Source organism: Rhinolophus sinicus, linkage group LG02, assembly GCF_036562045.2.
Source record: "Rhinolophus sinicus isolate RSC01 linkage group LG02, ASM3656204v1, whole genome shotgun sequence".
In the NCBI taxonomy this organism is placed as follows: Eukaryota; Metazoa; Chordata; class Mammalia; order Chiroptera; family Rhinolophidae; genus Rhinolophus; species Rhinolophus sinicus.
The window spans coordinates 33,789,930-33,807,269 of NC_133752.1; the positions used below are offsets into that span (position 1 = coordinate 33,789,930).

The following is a 17,340-nucleotide window of genomic DNA, read 5'->3' on the forward strand; positions in this document are numbered from 1 at the left end:
CTATATAGTCTCTGTTGACTAAAAGAATGACACTAAAAATTTGGCACTCAAATGTTATTTTCTGGACATTTTTGAGAATTAGCAATACAAAGGCAGTGTTCTGATTGTTCATCTTCAATGGAGATGTTGCACCGTGTCACATAGGTAGACAGGTGTAAGCCAGAGATTCTTCATCATTACTTCTCATCAGAGCTACGCAGAGCTGGCTCTGCATCAAAATCACCTGTTTTGTTGGTTAGGCTGCTTTTGGCTGCAAGTAACAGGATATTTGGCCAAAATAGTCTCCAAAAATACAAGTTTAGTTTTCTCCTACAACAAGATGTCTGAAGGTACGCAGATCCCGGGTTTGTTCAGTAGCCCAGTGGTATCAGAGTCTCGGTTGCTTTCTATGAGCTAATCTTGACTTTTTCTGTATGGGAAAATGATAGCTGCTAGAGTTCCAAGAAACACAGTCTCCATCCACAGCTCCACCCACCCCCACCCCCCCAACACACATACAAGGGTATTTAAAAACAAAAAGAGGAGAGGGTTCTCCTCTTGCTTCATTTCATTAGAAAGGAAAATCTAACCCAGTGGCCCTCAATGGCCTTGCCCACAAATTTCATTGGCAAGAAATGAATCATGCTCGGCCACAAACCAACAACTGGAAAAGAGGAATGGTGTTACAGAGATTGGTATCAGCCAATTATGATTTATCCCTAGAAGTGGGGAAGGGATCCACTGGCATACCTGAGCAGTGGCTTTTAGGTAGGCAGTAAGTCTTATCTGTCATACTTGGGGAGATTCAGTCTCTGGAGATTCTGATTTTAGTAGGCCAAGAAATAATATTTTAAACTTAACAATTAAATACCTTTGCCCTTTGTGGGGAGAGAGATTAGAAAGGAGAGAGGCAAGTATTGGGTCCCTTCTTACCTAGGGCTCACATTCTTTTAGTCATATCTCTTTGTACATGGTGTTTTACTTCATGGTGATGCAACCAAATCACCGTATCAATTAACCAAATACAATAGCAGTTGTTTTTCTTTGATAGCTTGGTCTCGTGGTTGGCACAGCTAACACTGAAATAAGGTGTTCTTGTTCGGGGAAACATTCTTAGTCATTTCAGTAATTTAATTGTCAGGGAAATTTTAAACCCTGCTGTTTGCTTGATCTGAATTCCTCACTACTAGGCACAGCTCTTTTTGGGAAGTGAACATTAGATCTGAGTTGATGAGCAGAGTCCAGAAATGGGAAGGTTTCTGCTCTGTATAGAAATATTGCATGAGACTGAGAACCTATACTTTCAGCCCATGAATGAATGAACTCCAAAGATAGGAGATTTCTATTATTATAATCATTATAGAGACTTACTGGATAGTCATAGAGATGCTCCTTCAAAGGCATTAGTGTGGCACATGAAGGACTCCAGCAATGCATGTAAATTCTCAATCAGACCACCCCATTAAGTATCAGCCTGTCATTTCCATTAGGATTTTTTTAAAAAGATTTTATTGGGGAAGGGGAACAGGACTTTATTGGGGAACAGTGTGTATTTCCAGGATTTTTTCCAAGTCAAGTTGTTGAACTTTTAATCATAGTTATTGAGAGCTCAGCTCAGCTCCAGGTCCAGTTGCCATTGTTAGTTGCAGGGGGCACAGCCCACCATCCCTTGCGGGACTCAAGGAGTCGAACTGGCAACCTTGTGGTTGAGAGCCCACTGGCCCATGTGGGAATCGAACCGGCAGCCTTTGGAGTTAGGAACATGGAGTTCCAACTGCCTGAGCCACCAGGCCAGCCCCTCCTTTAGGATTTATGCATTGAACCATAAATTAGAATTTTTTTTAAAGTTTCCAAATGTATAGAGTTTGAGGCTGTCTTTTTGTTCAAAAAACTTGATTTGTAAGATAAAGACTTTCTATTGTTGATGCTTGCTTTATGCCATACTATGTGGGCAGTATTTGTTCTGTATGTGCTTTAAAAGTATGCTTTCTTTTTTTTTTCTTTTGAAACATTTCCTTTACTGAATGGAGCTCATATTCTATAATTATTATTTCATCCTGTACTTTTTTCTATTAACAATTCAATCATAAACACTTTCCATAATATTGAAAGACAAAAATAGTAAATCAAAACTGAAATGCAGCTAAGGCAACACTTGGAAAAAAATATACAGCCTTTTATGAACATACTAGAAAACATAGTGAAAAAAATATTAATGAGCTAAGAATGCAACACAAAAAGTTAGAGGAAAAACCCAAGGAAACTCAAATAAAGTAGAAGAAAGAAAAGAGCAAAAATTAATGAACTAGAAAACAAACAACAAAGAGGATCAAACCAAAGGCTGTTTTTTTTGGAAAGACATAAAAGAAACAAATTTCTAGTATGATTGAAAAAAAGAAAGAAAAATCAAATAATATTATGATTGAAAAAGTTAACAAATCTAGATGCCATTAAGATATCAAAAATAAGACATAACAGCTTCATAAATTTGATAGAAGAAGTGGACCATGTTCTAGAAAATCGCTGCTCTGAAATGTGGGGCACAGAGGAAATTGCTATGGGACTGGAGTCATCAAGAAGATTATCACAGAAGATATGGTCTTTGAAGATGGGAGGCTTTGGGAGAGGCACACCAAACAGGGTAACCAAGAAGAAAATTATAGGGTGAAAACAAGCATGTATTAAGCAAAGTAAGGTAATCTCGAGTAAATGGGATAGAAGTGGAGCATAAGGCGAAAACAGTAAGCTGGATTCAGATTCTACCATGTTTCCCTGAAAATAAGACTGGGTCATATATTAATTTTTGCTCCAAAAGACGCATTAGGGCTTCTGTTCAGGGGATGTCATCCTGAAAAATCACGCTAGGGCTTATTTTCCAGTTAGGTCTTATTTTTGGGGAAACACGGTAGTACAGAGATGCCTTACCCTAGCTGCACATTAGAATCACTTGGGGAGCTTTCAAAAAAAAATAAAATAAAATAAAACACAACTCAATGTCCAGGCCAAACTCCTAGAAATCAGCCTCTGGATGGTCTATGATTATAATTTCAAACATCTTTCAGCCTAAATTTTGTCCAGAGGCTTTTAACACTGACAATTAAATGTATGCAAACAATTAAAAAAAAATGACAGCCTGTCCATTTCCCAGACAAAAAATAACAGAAATAACCAGTCTTTATCCATATGATGATTTTTTCGCAGTAATTCAGTTGATACAGTAAGCATATTTTACTTGGCGAAGAGACTATGGATATTTGCAAATTGATAGTTCTTTTATTTCCTCTGGAATATTACAGAAAGCACTTTTAAACATTTAGATTACTAAATAACCTGAAAACAAGAAGACTGATTTAATAAACATTTCTCTGTATATGAAAGCATATTTACAGAAGTGTTTTTCAATGTGTGCTTCACTTGCCAGGAGGAACGGGTTGAGTGGACAGGGCTCCTGCAGCTCCACCTTTATCCCATTTGTTGGATTTCAAGATAAGGTTTCATTTGATGGAAGATTTTTGGCTTAAAATATATTTGAAAAATACTACTGTAGGAGATTCTAGGCAGTTCCCCATCTTTGAAAACCAGAAAAACAAAAAAATGACCTTAAACTGTGGCAAGTGGGATTAAGTTACCTAAAATCAAATTACCTGATTCTGTCTATGAAAAATATTATTACCGAGGAAAGCTGTATCATTTTCTATTCTCCAAACTTTAAGAATTGCGTAATTCTGTTTTGATATATTTTAAATTACATAAGAAAATCTTCTCATAAAAGTCCTAACAATACAGAACTACAGAGAATAAAAATGAGGATATGGAGAATAAAGACTATGCCAATTCCAGTTCACTCCCCAAAAGCAACTACTGTTAACAGACTTTTTTCCTATTGTTCACACATAGACAAATACAGAACTGCTCATGTTCTTGATGTGTTATTCTTCATCTATAGTTTTCTCTCAAGTGTGGAGGAAAGACTAAGGTTCCTTTGACGTTCACAGCTCTATGATTTTGGTGGCACATGTCCTTAATACTGTTAAATAAAGCTCAGATTAAGCCAAGATAATTTCCAACTGTGTGTATCAGTCCTGTAGTAAATTCTCTCTACTGAGAATGCTAAAGAAAGCCATGAATGGCCACCAGCCTTTGCATATGTTTTTAGAAAACACTTCACCTACTAACCTAGAAGCAAGTATGCAAGCACAGCATCATAACAGCCACGTCCCGTGGCTTAGGACGAGCCTTATTCTTTTATGGAAATATATATTTGAGTCACAGAACTTTGAATTCAGTAAATTTGAATTCAGTAAATTCACATTATTTACTGAATTTATGAAATCTATGTAATTTCACCATTTGACACAGGATAAATTTTTACCTAATATTGTTTACAGGTTGTATATCAGTCTGAATAATACAATATCTTGATTGAGAATCAGAAAAGAAAACTGTTGCTTCTGAGAATAGGCACGTTTAGTGTTTAAAATATACCTTGCCTTCCTAGTTTTCAGTATAATTATCTGATATACAAAAATCCCTCAAAGCGTCTCATTTTAACTGAATATTTTAAAAAGAAAAGCACCTTAGTTCTTACTCTTAAGGCATACGTAAGTGGCAAGTGACCACTTAGCTGGTTATTGAGAATATGTATCAATGTCATGAGAATGGAAGTTCTATTTCTATTCATTTTGTTACCAATGTTGTGCGACTGAAATGGATTAGTATTTTGTTTGTTTGTTTATGATAAGCTCTATAACATCCATAACAATGGGAAAGAATAAAGCTAAAAATAATACAAGATAGAAAATAAAAATATTATATTGTAGAATGTGTTTTAAAATTTCTTGTGGAATGTATTTGCAAACTTTATGGGTATATATGAGTGCGATTTTAAACAAAATATTACAGCAAAAAATGTAAAAATATAATGCAGTGATTTGGTAGAAATGATATAAAGTCAAAAATATAGATTAAAAAACTCTCATTTTAGGAGTTTTTATACAGTTTTACTTTGAGGCTTGGCTGATACTGTCTATGTTAGTTGAAAAAAGTTATTTAGCTTTTCTAGGCTTTAGTTTTCTCATTTGAATATCAAAGTGATTAGAGTAGGTAATTTCTAACGACCTTTTCAACTTTTATTATTCCAGTAAACTATGATTCTTTGGTACTTGGAAGCTATCTAATTTATTCGTATTTCCCCATTTTTTAATATTTCCATTGCAGAAACCCACATCTCAGATCAATTCTCACCCCCCCCCAGTTTTATCGAGATATAATTGACGTGTAACATCATATTAGTTTAAGTATACAGCATAATAATTTCATGTGTGTATATATTGTGAAATAATTAACACAGTAAGTTTCGTTAACATCCATCATCTCACATAGTTACATTTTTGTTTCTTGTGCTGGGAGCTTTTAAATCAGATCTAACAGTGCTCTTGAACCTTCACTGGAACCAAGGATTTTAAAAGACTTCCATGAACACAATGAAAAAATAAAGTCCATAAACTACAGTATTTCTCTTAAACAACATTGTTGAAAAACAAAGTATTTCACTTGATGTTCTGGATAACTGACACCTATTTTATTGAATGCCAAACTTTTTTTTATTTTAACATTCTCTTTAAAGAAAATCTCTAAACTGTACTATATATTTTAATGCCTTTTAAAACAGGAAATATTTTCATATCATTTTTCCTTTTCATCTTCTAGAAGATGTAAAATCACCTTTCTAAACTTGTTATTATACAGGGAACCCTTCAGGGCCAATTCAAGTATGAAGGTTCTTACTAAGGATTCATTTTGTAGCAACTGAAAGAAACCCAATTCAAACTGGTAAGGAAGTTACTGGCTCACCTAATTGTTTTGTTGACCCAGTAAAGTTTCGCCTTACACCCAACTGGCTTTCATGCCTCTATGCCTTCAAGACAAGGATTTTCTAAGGCCAACATCATTTTCCTGTCAAAATGCCATTCTTTCTCATTATGAGTTTAAATTTTGGAGTAAGTTTTTAAATTTAAAAAATTGTATACACCTATGTACACATGTATTCATATATATAGGTATATATATACATATATATGTATATATGTGTATATATGTATATGTGTATATATATATATATATGCATTTACTATATATAATATAAAATAAAAATCAAACTAAAGTTTTTTTGAGATGCCACTCTTGCTAACATTGTGTTTTGTATAATAAGAAAAATGGTAGTTGTGGTGATGATGGTGGTAGTAGTGGAAAGGATATAGTTTTCTTTGAAATTTTAAATGCAGACATCTTGGCGCTTTGTTAAACAGAAAATGATTCCTTGGGGCAGCCATCCTATCTAATTAACCCTTGTCTTTATGGCCTAGCATAGTGCCTGGCACATATTAGGCACACAAATATGTGTTGAATTAGATTTTTCCCTTCTCTTGTATAATTTTTTTCTTTGGTTGTACCAAAGTTTGTAGTTTTTACCTCTATTATAATATTCATCATGCTTGTTGCATTAGGAAAAAGTTTGGTTACTAGTAAAAAGAAAACTTGACTGATAGTGGTGTAAACAATTACCTCAAATCTGGCAGACCAGGACTGATGCAGTGACTCAAGGATGTCATCAAGGAACCAGATCCTCCGGTCTTACTTACCTACCTTCTTTGGTACAGGGCCTTGTAGTCTCATGGTTGAAAGATGGCTGCTGGCCCTCCAGGTAATGTATCTAGATTCTAGGAAGAAGAATGGAAATGTTAGAGGGCGAAAAGTAAACAGTATGATCCTCGAAAGCTTTGCCTTATTATTTGGGAATGAAAGCCCTCCCCAGGGACTGCCACTTGTGTCTCATTACAGACAGCTCTGACACATGGCCACCTCTAACTGCAAAGTGGCTAGGAATTGGAGTACTTCGTTCTCAGCCTAGATAGTATCAGAAGCCCAAGGAGAAAGCATTGTGGTGGGTGTTGATGGAGCAACATATAGGTCTGCCTTATAAGATTTTTAGTTACTTAGTATTAAGTTGTTGGTTCTTTTTCTTTTTTTCTGTCATACTGTAAGCCTATAGAGAACAAAGAGTATGTTTTGGTATCTTTGAATTGCCCACAATAACTAGCAAGTGACTATCATTGTACTTTTTACAGTGTCTAAGACATTATGGCTACTCAAATCAATATTGTTGTATTTTCTTAACTTTTATTTAGAAATAAGAAACAGGCAGGAATTAGTGAGTGTAGTTTCTCTGAAAATGATGGAATCCATTGATTTCTCTTTAGTGACTCATTTCCTCATCAACATTGGAAAATCAGCTGGAGCTTTTCTGTTTCATTGAGTTGGTCCATTAGAGTGGACTATTTAATGGTAATATTACTTGGAATATTTGAAGTAGAACTCAAAAAAGACATGTGGGAAAGAAATCATAAAAAGTATGATGGTCAACAAAGGCTTTTTCAAGAGAAATAAAAAGGTAGATAAGAATTAGGATAAGATATTTTAATAATAACAAAAAGATTAGCAATTGAAAATTAAGAATAGTCTACTTTAAAATATTTCAGCCAGTCAGAGTTCTAAGGGAAAAAATAAGTACTATTCATTGATTCAAATTGCTGTTTAATTTATTCATTTAAATCTCAAATTGCTGTTCTATATCTATACTATTTCTCCTCAATACAGATCTTATTCTTTGTCCCTCAGCCATCTTAATTATAAATCATGGGGGATCAAGATAAAACAATTGATGGTGAAGAATTGGAACCATCAGCAGGAGTGAATCACACAGCTTCTACATATCAAGAAACACAGGTAAATCTATGATTAAATGGAGAACATCCCAACTGTTTCTTTAAGGAAGAGACTATATATTTCCAAGTCTATGACAGAATTATGTTCTCTTCATTCTCTATCACTCAGTTAACAGTTCTCCCCATTTCTAATCCCAGAATTCGTGCAGTTCAGGTTAGGTGTGAATACCAGCTTTTCAGATATTCATTAGCAGCTGGCTTAATATGAGGCTGGAAAAATGGAGAACCCGTGAAATTCTGTGTGTTCTCAACCCAACCTCTAGTATGGTTCTGGTTTCTTCCTTCTCTCTTTTTATTGCTTAAATTCAAGTAGATAAGTGAATGTGAATTTGTTTTCATGACAAATAGTATATTTTACTGAACCACTGTTATATATTTACCAACTATTGCCTTGCATCATATCTTAAATAGGCTAATTTTAAACCTGGTATTACAAAACATAATGAAATTTTATGTGACTTAAGCATTTATAATGATACAAATAGTGACTCAATGGTAAACACTCCCAACATAGTGTTTATTTCAAGCATTAGCTAATTAGCTAGTAATAAAGCTGTGTATTTCCCCTTTAAAATGTTAGCCTTGTTTCTAATACATAATGGGAATTTGACTTGTGATATCATATCTCAGTAACTAAAAAAATGTATAGCAAATATACAGTATTAAGGATTTTTTTAATTGCTTGAAACACAGGAGGAAACAGTTATGAACATCAAAGTTGTAGATGGAAATGAACCAACAGAAGGAAGTAACCTTTTGACTAGCAGTGAAAAAAGGCTACAAGAACCACCAACTGAATCAAATCATTTTCAAAGACTAAGGCAAACATTCGCTTGCCCTCCACGTGGTTCACTGGATAGAGTAATAACAAATGGTATGTAAATGGTAAGGATGAGTTCAAAGAGAGAGGGTAAAAGATGAAGTTGTTATATAATGGGAGATTCCAAAATAAAATGGTTTCAAGGACAAAAAGAAGTTGACTCCCCTCTCAAAAACTACTATGGGACAATTCACAGTGGTATGTAGCTCGACTCCACACAGTCATTCAAGAGCCCAGGCTGAAGGGCTCCACCGTCTTTCACACAGGCTTCCTAAAGTACTATGGTCACCATCATCCCAGCTGCCAGGAGGAGGAAAAGAGTAGGGATCAAGGGCCTTTTCCTTTTCTGTATCTGAGTAATTTCACAAGGTTATGTTAGAGCTCTTGTGAGAAGCACTACATAAATGTTGGTTGTTATTACTGTAAGCTTATGCAACTAATGTTGAGGAGAACACAGCTCAGTTTATACTTCCAAATGAATCATGTCATTTTATAAGTAAGGATCTTGGCGTACAATTCGACTTATGCCAATAGAGCTGTTATTGCTTAAAACATCTTTGAGATTTTTCTTTGGGAATTTTTCTTTTAGGAGTGGATTTCGTTTTTGCGGGCAGCCAAACATTATTCTAATACCAATTTGATGAATAAATGAATGTTCAAATTGAGTACTGCTATTTTTTGTTCAAAAAGGAACTGTATTTGTGTGTATTATGTATTTTGGAGGATGTGTAGTATAGGAGGAAAGAGGAGAAAGGGTTTTAATATTGTCTATAAAGGCAAATTTAAAGACAATTTCAAAAATTGTGTTGAGGAATGGCAGCTTCATTAGAATAAATATAATGCCTCCCAAAGTAAATAGGTTAAAGAAAGAATATGATACATTTGATCTAGAAGTTATGTTTACTGAAAAATCAGATTCTCTTCTTTATAGTTACATTTCATTTGGGAGCTCTGAAAGATACTTTTACCATTCTCAAGTGGAGCAATGGAAGCCAAGTATAATACCTTATGCGTTAGGCTCTAGATATGTTTTCAATAAAATCAGGCAAGTTTCTAAACTAGCATGAGAAAAAAATTTTCAAACTTCTTTTAAAACATGTGGAGAAACCATGTTCCAAAATATACAATAGTTGATATGGCAACATAATGTAATTCCTTTTTATCCTTATTATTATTTTTTAAAACTTTTACCATTCAAATTATGGTACATTTCTAGTTAAAACATTTATGGTAAAATAAATACAGATTGAAATAAGGAAAGGGTATAATTGACTGATGTGATTTTGAGACTTATTTTTTAAAATTCTATCATTATCCGTAAAGGTGCCAGATACAGTATGTAAGTATACTTATACAATATATAAAAACCTTCTCACTTGTTTCCCTGTACTTCTCTTCCTGAGGCTTATAAAACTGCTTTTTTCATATACTCCTTCATGTATATATTCAGTATATGTACATAGATATTCTTTTTTTTTTTTAATTGGGGTGACAATTGTTAGTAAAATTACATAGATTTCAGGTGTACAATTCTGTATTACATCATCTATAAATCCCATTGTGTATTCACTACCCAGAGTCAGTTCTCCTTCCATCACCATATATTTGATCCCCCTTACCCTCATCTCCCACCCGCCTCCCCCCTTAAGAAGTAAATCTTACATGTGAAAAAACAATTTTTCAAAATCGTAAATGAGAAACAAATTTACTGAATTAAATGTGCTTTAGAGAAACCTTATAAATGTACATTTACTATGGATTTAGAACTGCATTTTGAATATGGGAAAAGAAAGGGAGTTTTAAATTTTTTAAAAAGTGGCCTTAAAGTAGAAAAAAATTGTTTAAATTGATACAGTATTTATTCTCATCAATATATAATTTATATTACCAATATGTATTTACTGACACAGTAATAATTTGTTCCCATCAATAAATGGGTAACCAGGTCTCATATATGAGATATTAAAAGTTCCATTGAAGTAGAAAGCTCCTAATTCTGCCTTGCTGAATTTAGTATAAAGTTGAGTTTATACTGTAATAAAGTAAAATTTAGGAGCTGGCAATTCTTGCTTTCCTATTGTACCTCCAAAACTGCATAGGAATTTCAGCCCTTATAGCCAGTTGGAAAATACTAAAGGCCCTTTAGTTGTTTCACTGCAATAGCATCATAAGCCTAGAAAATCTGGGATAATTCTGTGAGGGTTTGAACAATGGGACATAGTATTCCATCTCTAGCAATATGGTAACAAGACTCAATGAACAATCTTTTCACTTCTACCAATGAAAACATCTGAAAAAAATATATGTGTATTTTTTTTACAAAGGAAATCGGTACAAATTTTAATCTGCATGGTAGATAAAAGGTTACTATTTACATATTTTTAAAGCTACGACAGATCACTACAATAAGGATGAATAGCAAAATGGGAAAACAACCTGAACAGGCAATTGGAATAAAAGTGCTAGAACACACAACACTTGCCTATTGTTCTTCCACCCAGTCGGCCCCATCTGTGATTAGGAAAAAAATATTTTAAGTCTTTTTCAATGTACCTTTTGCCTGTCAAGAAAACATGAAATCATCAGACACCAAAACAAAGTATTAGTAAAAGAGATAAATAAGTACTCAATCTGGCTTTCACCCTAGAGGATTCTGTAAAACACCAATGAACTTGAGATTCATTTTGAGACTCTTGAGAGTATAGGAGGCTATGCTAAAGCCTGCCCAGGTTGGAAGAAGTGTAACAGGAGAAATCCTCCCTCACCCACACAATGTTGGAATCCAATGTGATGGTGAATTTGAGGTAAACCTGTCTTGCAGATGGGGCCTGCAACTAAACCTGTCTCAACGGGGCTGACTGGGAAAGGGAGAGTCATCATTAAATATACAACTTCATGCTGATTTGTGCTCCAAATTCACAGAAAAAAATCAAGCTGAGAATATGTCTACAGTAGCCTCTGATTACAAATGTCTAAGTACACTGTAGAAGTGAATTCAGATCCTACCTGACAAAACTCACATTCAATGTAAATCTCCAACAATTCTCAAAGATAAAGTTCTAAGGAAGAGGTCACTCGCACAAAAATACAAACAAAGAAAAATCACAACATGCACAGGAAACATTTCAAAAATTTGCATTTTCAGAAAATAGAATATAAACTATTTTCGATTTCTGTAAAGAAGTTAAGGTGAGATAGCAAATATGAGTACAAAACATGTAGCTATTTAAAAAATGAACAGATATTTTCTAAGAACCAAATTGAATTTCTAGAAATGAAAGATATACTGTGTTTCCCCAAAAATAAGACCTAGCCAGACAATCAGCTCTAATGTGTCTTTTGGAGCAAAAATTAATATTAAGACCCAGTATTATATTTATTATATTATATTATATTATATTATATTATATTATATTATATTATACCTGGTCTTATAGTAAAATAAGACCAGGTCTTATATTAATTTTTGCTCCAAAAGATACATTAGAGTTGATTGTCTGGCTAGGTCTTATTTTCAGGGAAACATGGTAGTAATTGAAATTTAAAACTCAATGGCTAAATAAGGCAGCAGATTAAGTGATAAGAGAATTGGTGAACTAGCAAATAAATCTAAAGTGAGTATCTAGGATGCAGTATATACAGACATAGATGGAAAATATGGAAAGTAGGGTTAGCAACACAAAAAAGAGTGAATAATCATATATCTAGGTGAAGAGAATAGGAAGCATGGGGAAGAGAAAATATTTGAAGACATAAAGACTGAATTTTCCAGAATTAAAGAAAAACATAAAAACTAAGCCAACCAAAAGGAAGCCAGACCTAAATATAACATACTCAAAAACAGCCAAAGAAAAATTCCCTAAAAGAACTGAAATTAAACTTGAAATGAAAATTAACAGTGAAAGCCAAAAAACCAAGGAATAATATTTTCAAGGAACTCACAGAAAGTGACTCTCAACCTAGAATTGTATACCCAAAAAAATCTATCTCTTAAAAATGAGAATAAAGATAATTGAAGACAAATGAAACAATTTACTACCAACAGATCTTAATGCATACTCTGTTGCAAAGTGTTTCTGTACCATGAATCAGCTCATATGCAATGATAAATATGGATTGTGTCAGTATAATATGCAATTTGCATTTTTGTATATATTCTTTCTGGCACATTAATATTTTTCACCATCAAGCAGTAGAAGTGAATGCAAAGTGAATTGAAAAGAAAAAAAAGAAGAATCGGGTATATGCTTTCTTATAATTACAGGTAAAGCCTTACCTTTTAAAAAGCTGAAATCCCTGTGCAAGTGCCTTCTTTTCAGGCAGTTAGTTGCTGATTTAGGGATTTCAAAGACTTAAACTTTCCACAACATTAAGCTATCTAATGAAGAAAAGGTCTTTCTCTTTAGAATGCTGGGTTTCCTGTCAGACTCTTGTTAGCATTGTGCTGGGAAGATGAGGGTGAAAGGATCAATCCATTTGGGTTGTGGTCCCCACTGGTCCCTCCAGTCTCTGTGATAGTCAGGACTTGCTGTCTAAAAGTATTAGGCTGATTTCCTCAGCCAGGAAATTGTGCCTAACAGTCTCCTCTATAGTCTCAAATACAGGAAATGGTTTTAACCAGGTTTTTTTCAAGTTCTATTGCCGGAAGATGTGGGCGGGGGTGGGTGAGAAGGATTGGGCTTCTTCACTGCCCCTACATTGGCAGCCTATCCTAAGTGCCAGGAAGATGGAGCCAAGCTTACTGATGTGGAGTTTCTTCATACTCATCTGGGTAACTGACTGTGTGACAGGTAAGGAGTCAGGGGTGTCTCAGAATCTTGGGAAGGCTAACATGTTACCTCTCCCCAACCACCGAATCATAGAGGGCACCTAAGTAGAAGGTACAGAGAAGGAGGTTGAATCCTGCGTTCTACCTCTTGTCCATGACCCGCCAGAGCCCCATTTTATGCTTCAACTGTGCTCGATCTATACAGAGAGTTTGGAATGGTGGTCTCCTGTCATTCAAAGTCTTTGACAGTTAATTCTGGGAAGAATAGAGTGGCCTGACATTTGAATGTTATCAGGATACTAACGAACAGATTCCTCAAGAAATTTTATTTTCCAATGAATTTAGTTTTCCACTGTACCTACCAGCTGTTAAGATAATGCTAAAAGTCTACTAGAAATCTCTCTAAGACCAGGTTCATGTGCCTGAGATGCCAGTAACTCATATACGAAACATTGGGATAATTTAAGATCTAAGAAAAGTTTAGCTTCAAAGATGTATATTTTGTTTTGTACTGCCTCAGGAAATAATAACTGAAACTTCTTATATGTGCAACTTTATATAAATTTTGGAAATATAAGCATGCTCGCTTTCAGAACACTAAAAAAAAAAAATGCTACCTAATGTAACTGAAGAAGCTGACAGTACAAATGAAGACACTGTCAATACTTTTTCCTCAGTTAATAAAACCAAACATTAAAACAATATTTGATTGGGCGGCTGGATGGCTCAGTTGGTTAGAGTGCGAGCTCTCAACAACAAGGTTGCCGGTTCAATTCCTGCATGGGATGGTGGGCTGGGCCCCCTGCAACTAAAGATTGAAAACAGTGACTAGACTTGGAGCTGAGCTGCGCCCTCCGCAACTAGATTGAAGGACAATGACTTGGAGCTGATGGGCCCTGGAGAAACACACTGTTCCCCAATAAAAAAAACAAAAAACATATATATACACACACACACATATACACATATATATATGTGTGTGTGTGTATATATATATATATATATATATATATATATATATATAATCAATATTTGATTGATGGAGAAGACTACAATATGGATCAGATTTTGATGGAACTACTCCCTATTTAAAGCAAAGCCCTCAAGATTGTACGTCGTGTAACAGAAAATGCGGTTCCTGGGTTTAAGTCTGTGAAGAAGAGATTGATGGTGAGAGATACAAATGTCAGTGGAGATTTAACTGTGTTGGTACTTTTTTAAGGATTGTTACTGTTTTTGTTAGTTCTTTGGCCACAAGTTTTATGTTTTAAGTGATCTGCCGAACTCTGTTTTTCCCATGAGCCTTTCTGTTTTCAGTGTACAAATTTGTAGAACACAAGGTTTTTAAATAGGGAAACATATTTCACTTTCTAACAGAAATGACTCCACCAAAGGGAATCCTTTGGGCAGCAAGATAATTGTCCCAATGAAAGGTGTGAGATGCCATAGTGAATGATGATTTAAAAAATAGGTACCTATGTGGGTAATTCTAAACAAACATTTACTATAGAAAAGAAACAATGTTTAATTCAAGGTAGAACTAAAATACTGGAGTGTAATTGTTCAAGTATTCTCATGTTCCTGCAAAGAAGGTAAAGGTAGTAATTGTTTCTCTTTTAAATATTAACTAGTAATATATTTATCGTAAAATTATTTTTTTTAAATAAGGAAATGTAAAAAAAAAATCGAGATATACTAGTTCCTTCTGGCACTGTGAAAGGAGATGGACGGTGGGATTAGGAAGGGCACAGTAGTGGATTCAAATCCACTGGAAATATCCTATTTCTTTAGATGGTTGGTAATTACCCAGTTGTCGTATGACTGATGTTCTTTTAAACTTACACATAGTTATAAATATTTGTATGTGTATTCAATGTTTATTTTTTAAATATTTTTAGATTATATTAAAACCTGCATACAACCACTTATGGGTAGAAACTAATTTTCCTGGTTTATTTCAGTTACCATTGTTGTTCTTCTGTGGGCTGTAGTTTGGTCAATTACTGGCAGTGAATGCCTTCCAGGAGGAAACCTATTTGGAATTATAATCCTTTTCTATTGTGCCATCATTGGAGGTAAACTTTTGGGGCTCATTAAGTTACCTACACTGCCTCCACTGCCTCCTCTTCTTGGTAAGTGCTAAACACTCTTGTTTTTTTTTCAGAGTAAATCATATTAATCATATTTTTAAAATAGTAGGTTGGAAAGCTTTTGGAGATAAAGGCATAAACTGTTTCTGTATTTTCTGTGCTGCACCTAAAATTGATAAATTTTGAGGAGTTTTGTGAGCCAGTTCTTAAACATGGCAACTTCAAAAAATTAAATTATATATACTTACAACTATATAACTTGCATTAACCACAAAAGCAATAAATACTCTAAATTGTCATGTTCTAATTATTTTACTACATTTCTCCTTATCTCTGCTCTTGAGATTATGGAAATATTATATAATGGTGTGCCAGTAGCATCATGTTGGTAGCTTAACATGGGCCATGGTGGAAGTATCTATAATACAGCATCAGCAAATGCTACAAGTCAGGACTTGATATATTGAAATTACATTACACAAATGAGTGAAGTCCCAAGAAGTATTTTCATTGTTTCATTTTTATCTTATTCATTAATATTAACATAAACAAAAATATCAACCAACATTCATGGTGACACCATATTTGCTCATTAGTGATGTAACTAATGTAAAAATTCTCTACTAAGTTTTTTTTCAATAAGGATTTGCTACAAAATAACGTGGGAATTGATGAAATAAGATTGACCATGTATTGATAATTTTTGCATATTTAAACCACTTCGATAATACAAATTAAGAGAGAAAAAAAAGGATATTTAACAAAGAAGGTGTTCTTTCTTTCACAACCAAGGGAGAAGCCCCCATGGGCTTACAGGCAAGAAGGCGACACCTGCCAAATCATAATCAGGTAGCCACATCAACTCAGACCATTGACAAAAAAAACAGTGTCCCAGATAAATTATTTTCACATTCATTTTGGGAATAAAAATGCTCCCTTGTCTTCCCTAAAACTCCTGAAGAAACTGTTAATATATTTTTGAGTTCTTATAAGATTATTATTACTCCTTTTGATTTCAGGTAATTATATGCAATAATCATTGTAGGACTGGTTTAGATCCACATTTTAAGTTTCAGTACATTACTATTGCCATATTAATGAAATGTAAGCTTAGTGCAGCATTTTTGGCTAACAATTCATCAATATCTATAAAAATGATATACACCTATACGCTGGAGCCTAGCATTTCCACTGCTAGGAATTATCCTGTGTATATTCTTGCACGAACCTACAAATATGTAAGGTCCATATGAACAGGGACCATGTTGGTCTAACTCAGCTCTGTATTACCAAGGTATCATACTGATCTGGCCTGTCTGGCACTTAATAAATACTTGATATGTGAACTGGCCCATTATAGGTCCAAAAAATTATGATATTTCCAAGCAATGAGATACTATTGCAAGTATTCAAAAGTATAAGGCAAATATATATGTGCTTCATTGGGAATATGTCCAGGATATATGGTTAACTGGGAAAAGAACCAATTGCACACTGGTATATAAATATGCTCCCATTTGTGTCCAACACAAAAGAGCACACAGACACACAGACACACACACACACACACACACACAGAGGCATGCTTAAATAGGTAGAGAAACTTCCTGGAAGGGCACAGAAAACCCTTCACAATGGCAACCTTTGGGGAATGAAGATGGAACGTTGCATTTGGGGCAGGGCATGTAGTTGTTACTTTACCCTTGTCTGTAATGTTTTAATTTTACCATGAGCGTATACTATTATCATCATTATTCTTTTAAAAACAGCTACTATAGGCTAGTTCATACTTTCAAAAATTCTTGAAAGACCATGACTGCAGACTTCAGAACTTTTAAGACCTTCTTCTAGATAAAATGGCGGTGATGAGAGATGCCTGGGAGTGATGCTTCCTTGCCT

General features: G+C 34.4%; 1 protein-coding gene across 8 annotated transcripts in view; it reads left to right on the forward strand.

Annotated features, from left to right (window-relative positions):
• SLC9B2 (solute carrier family 9 member B2) overlaps positions 1–17,340 on the forward strand; it is a 43,939-nt gene that overhangs the window by 4,060 nt on the left and 22,539 nt on the right. For 3 of the 8 annotated variants that reach the window (XM_019738896.2, XM_019738898.2, XM_019738892.2), the window contains exons 2-4: positions 7,657–7,764; positions 8,457–8,637; positions 15,313–15,483. In XM_019738896.2, coding sequence (XP_019594455.2) covers positions 7,675–7,764; positions 8,457–8,637; positions 15,313–15,483 — 442 coding nt within the window. In that variant the 5' untranslated portion in view covers positions 7,657–7,674. Of the gene's footprint in view, positions 1–5,727; positions 5,812–7,635; positions 7,765–8,456; positions 8,638–15,312; positions 15,484–17,340 lie in introns of all 8 variants that reach the window. The other 5 variants (XM_074322900.1, XM_019738894.2, XM_019738897.2 and 2 more) reach the window with 3 other exon arrangements.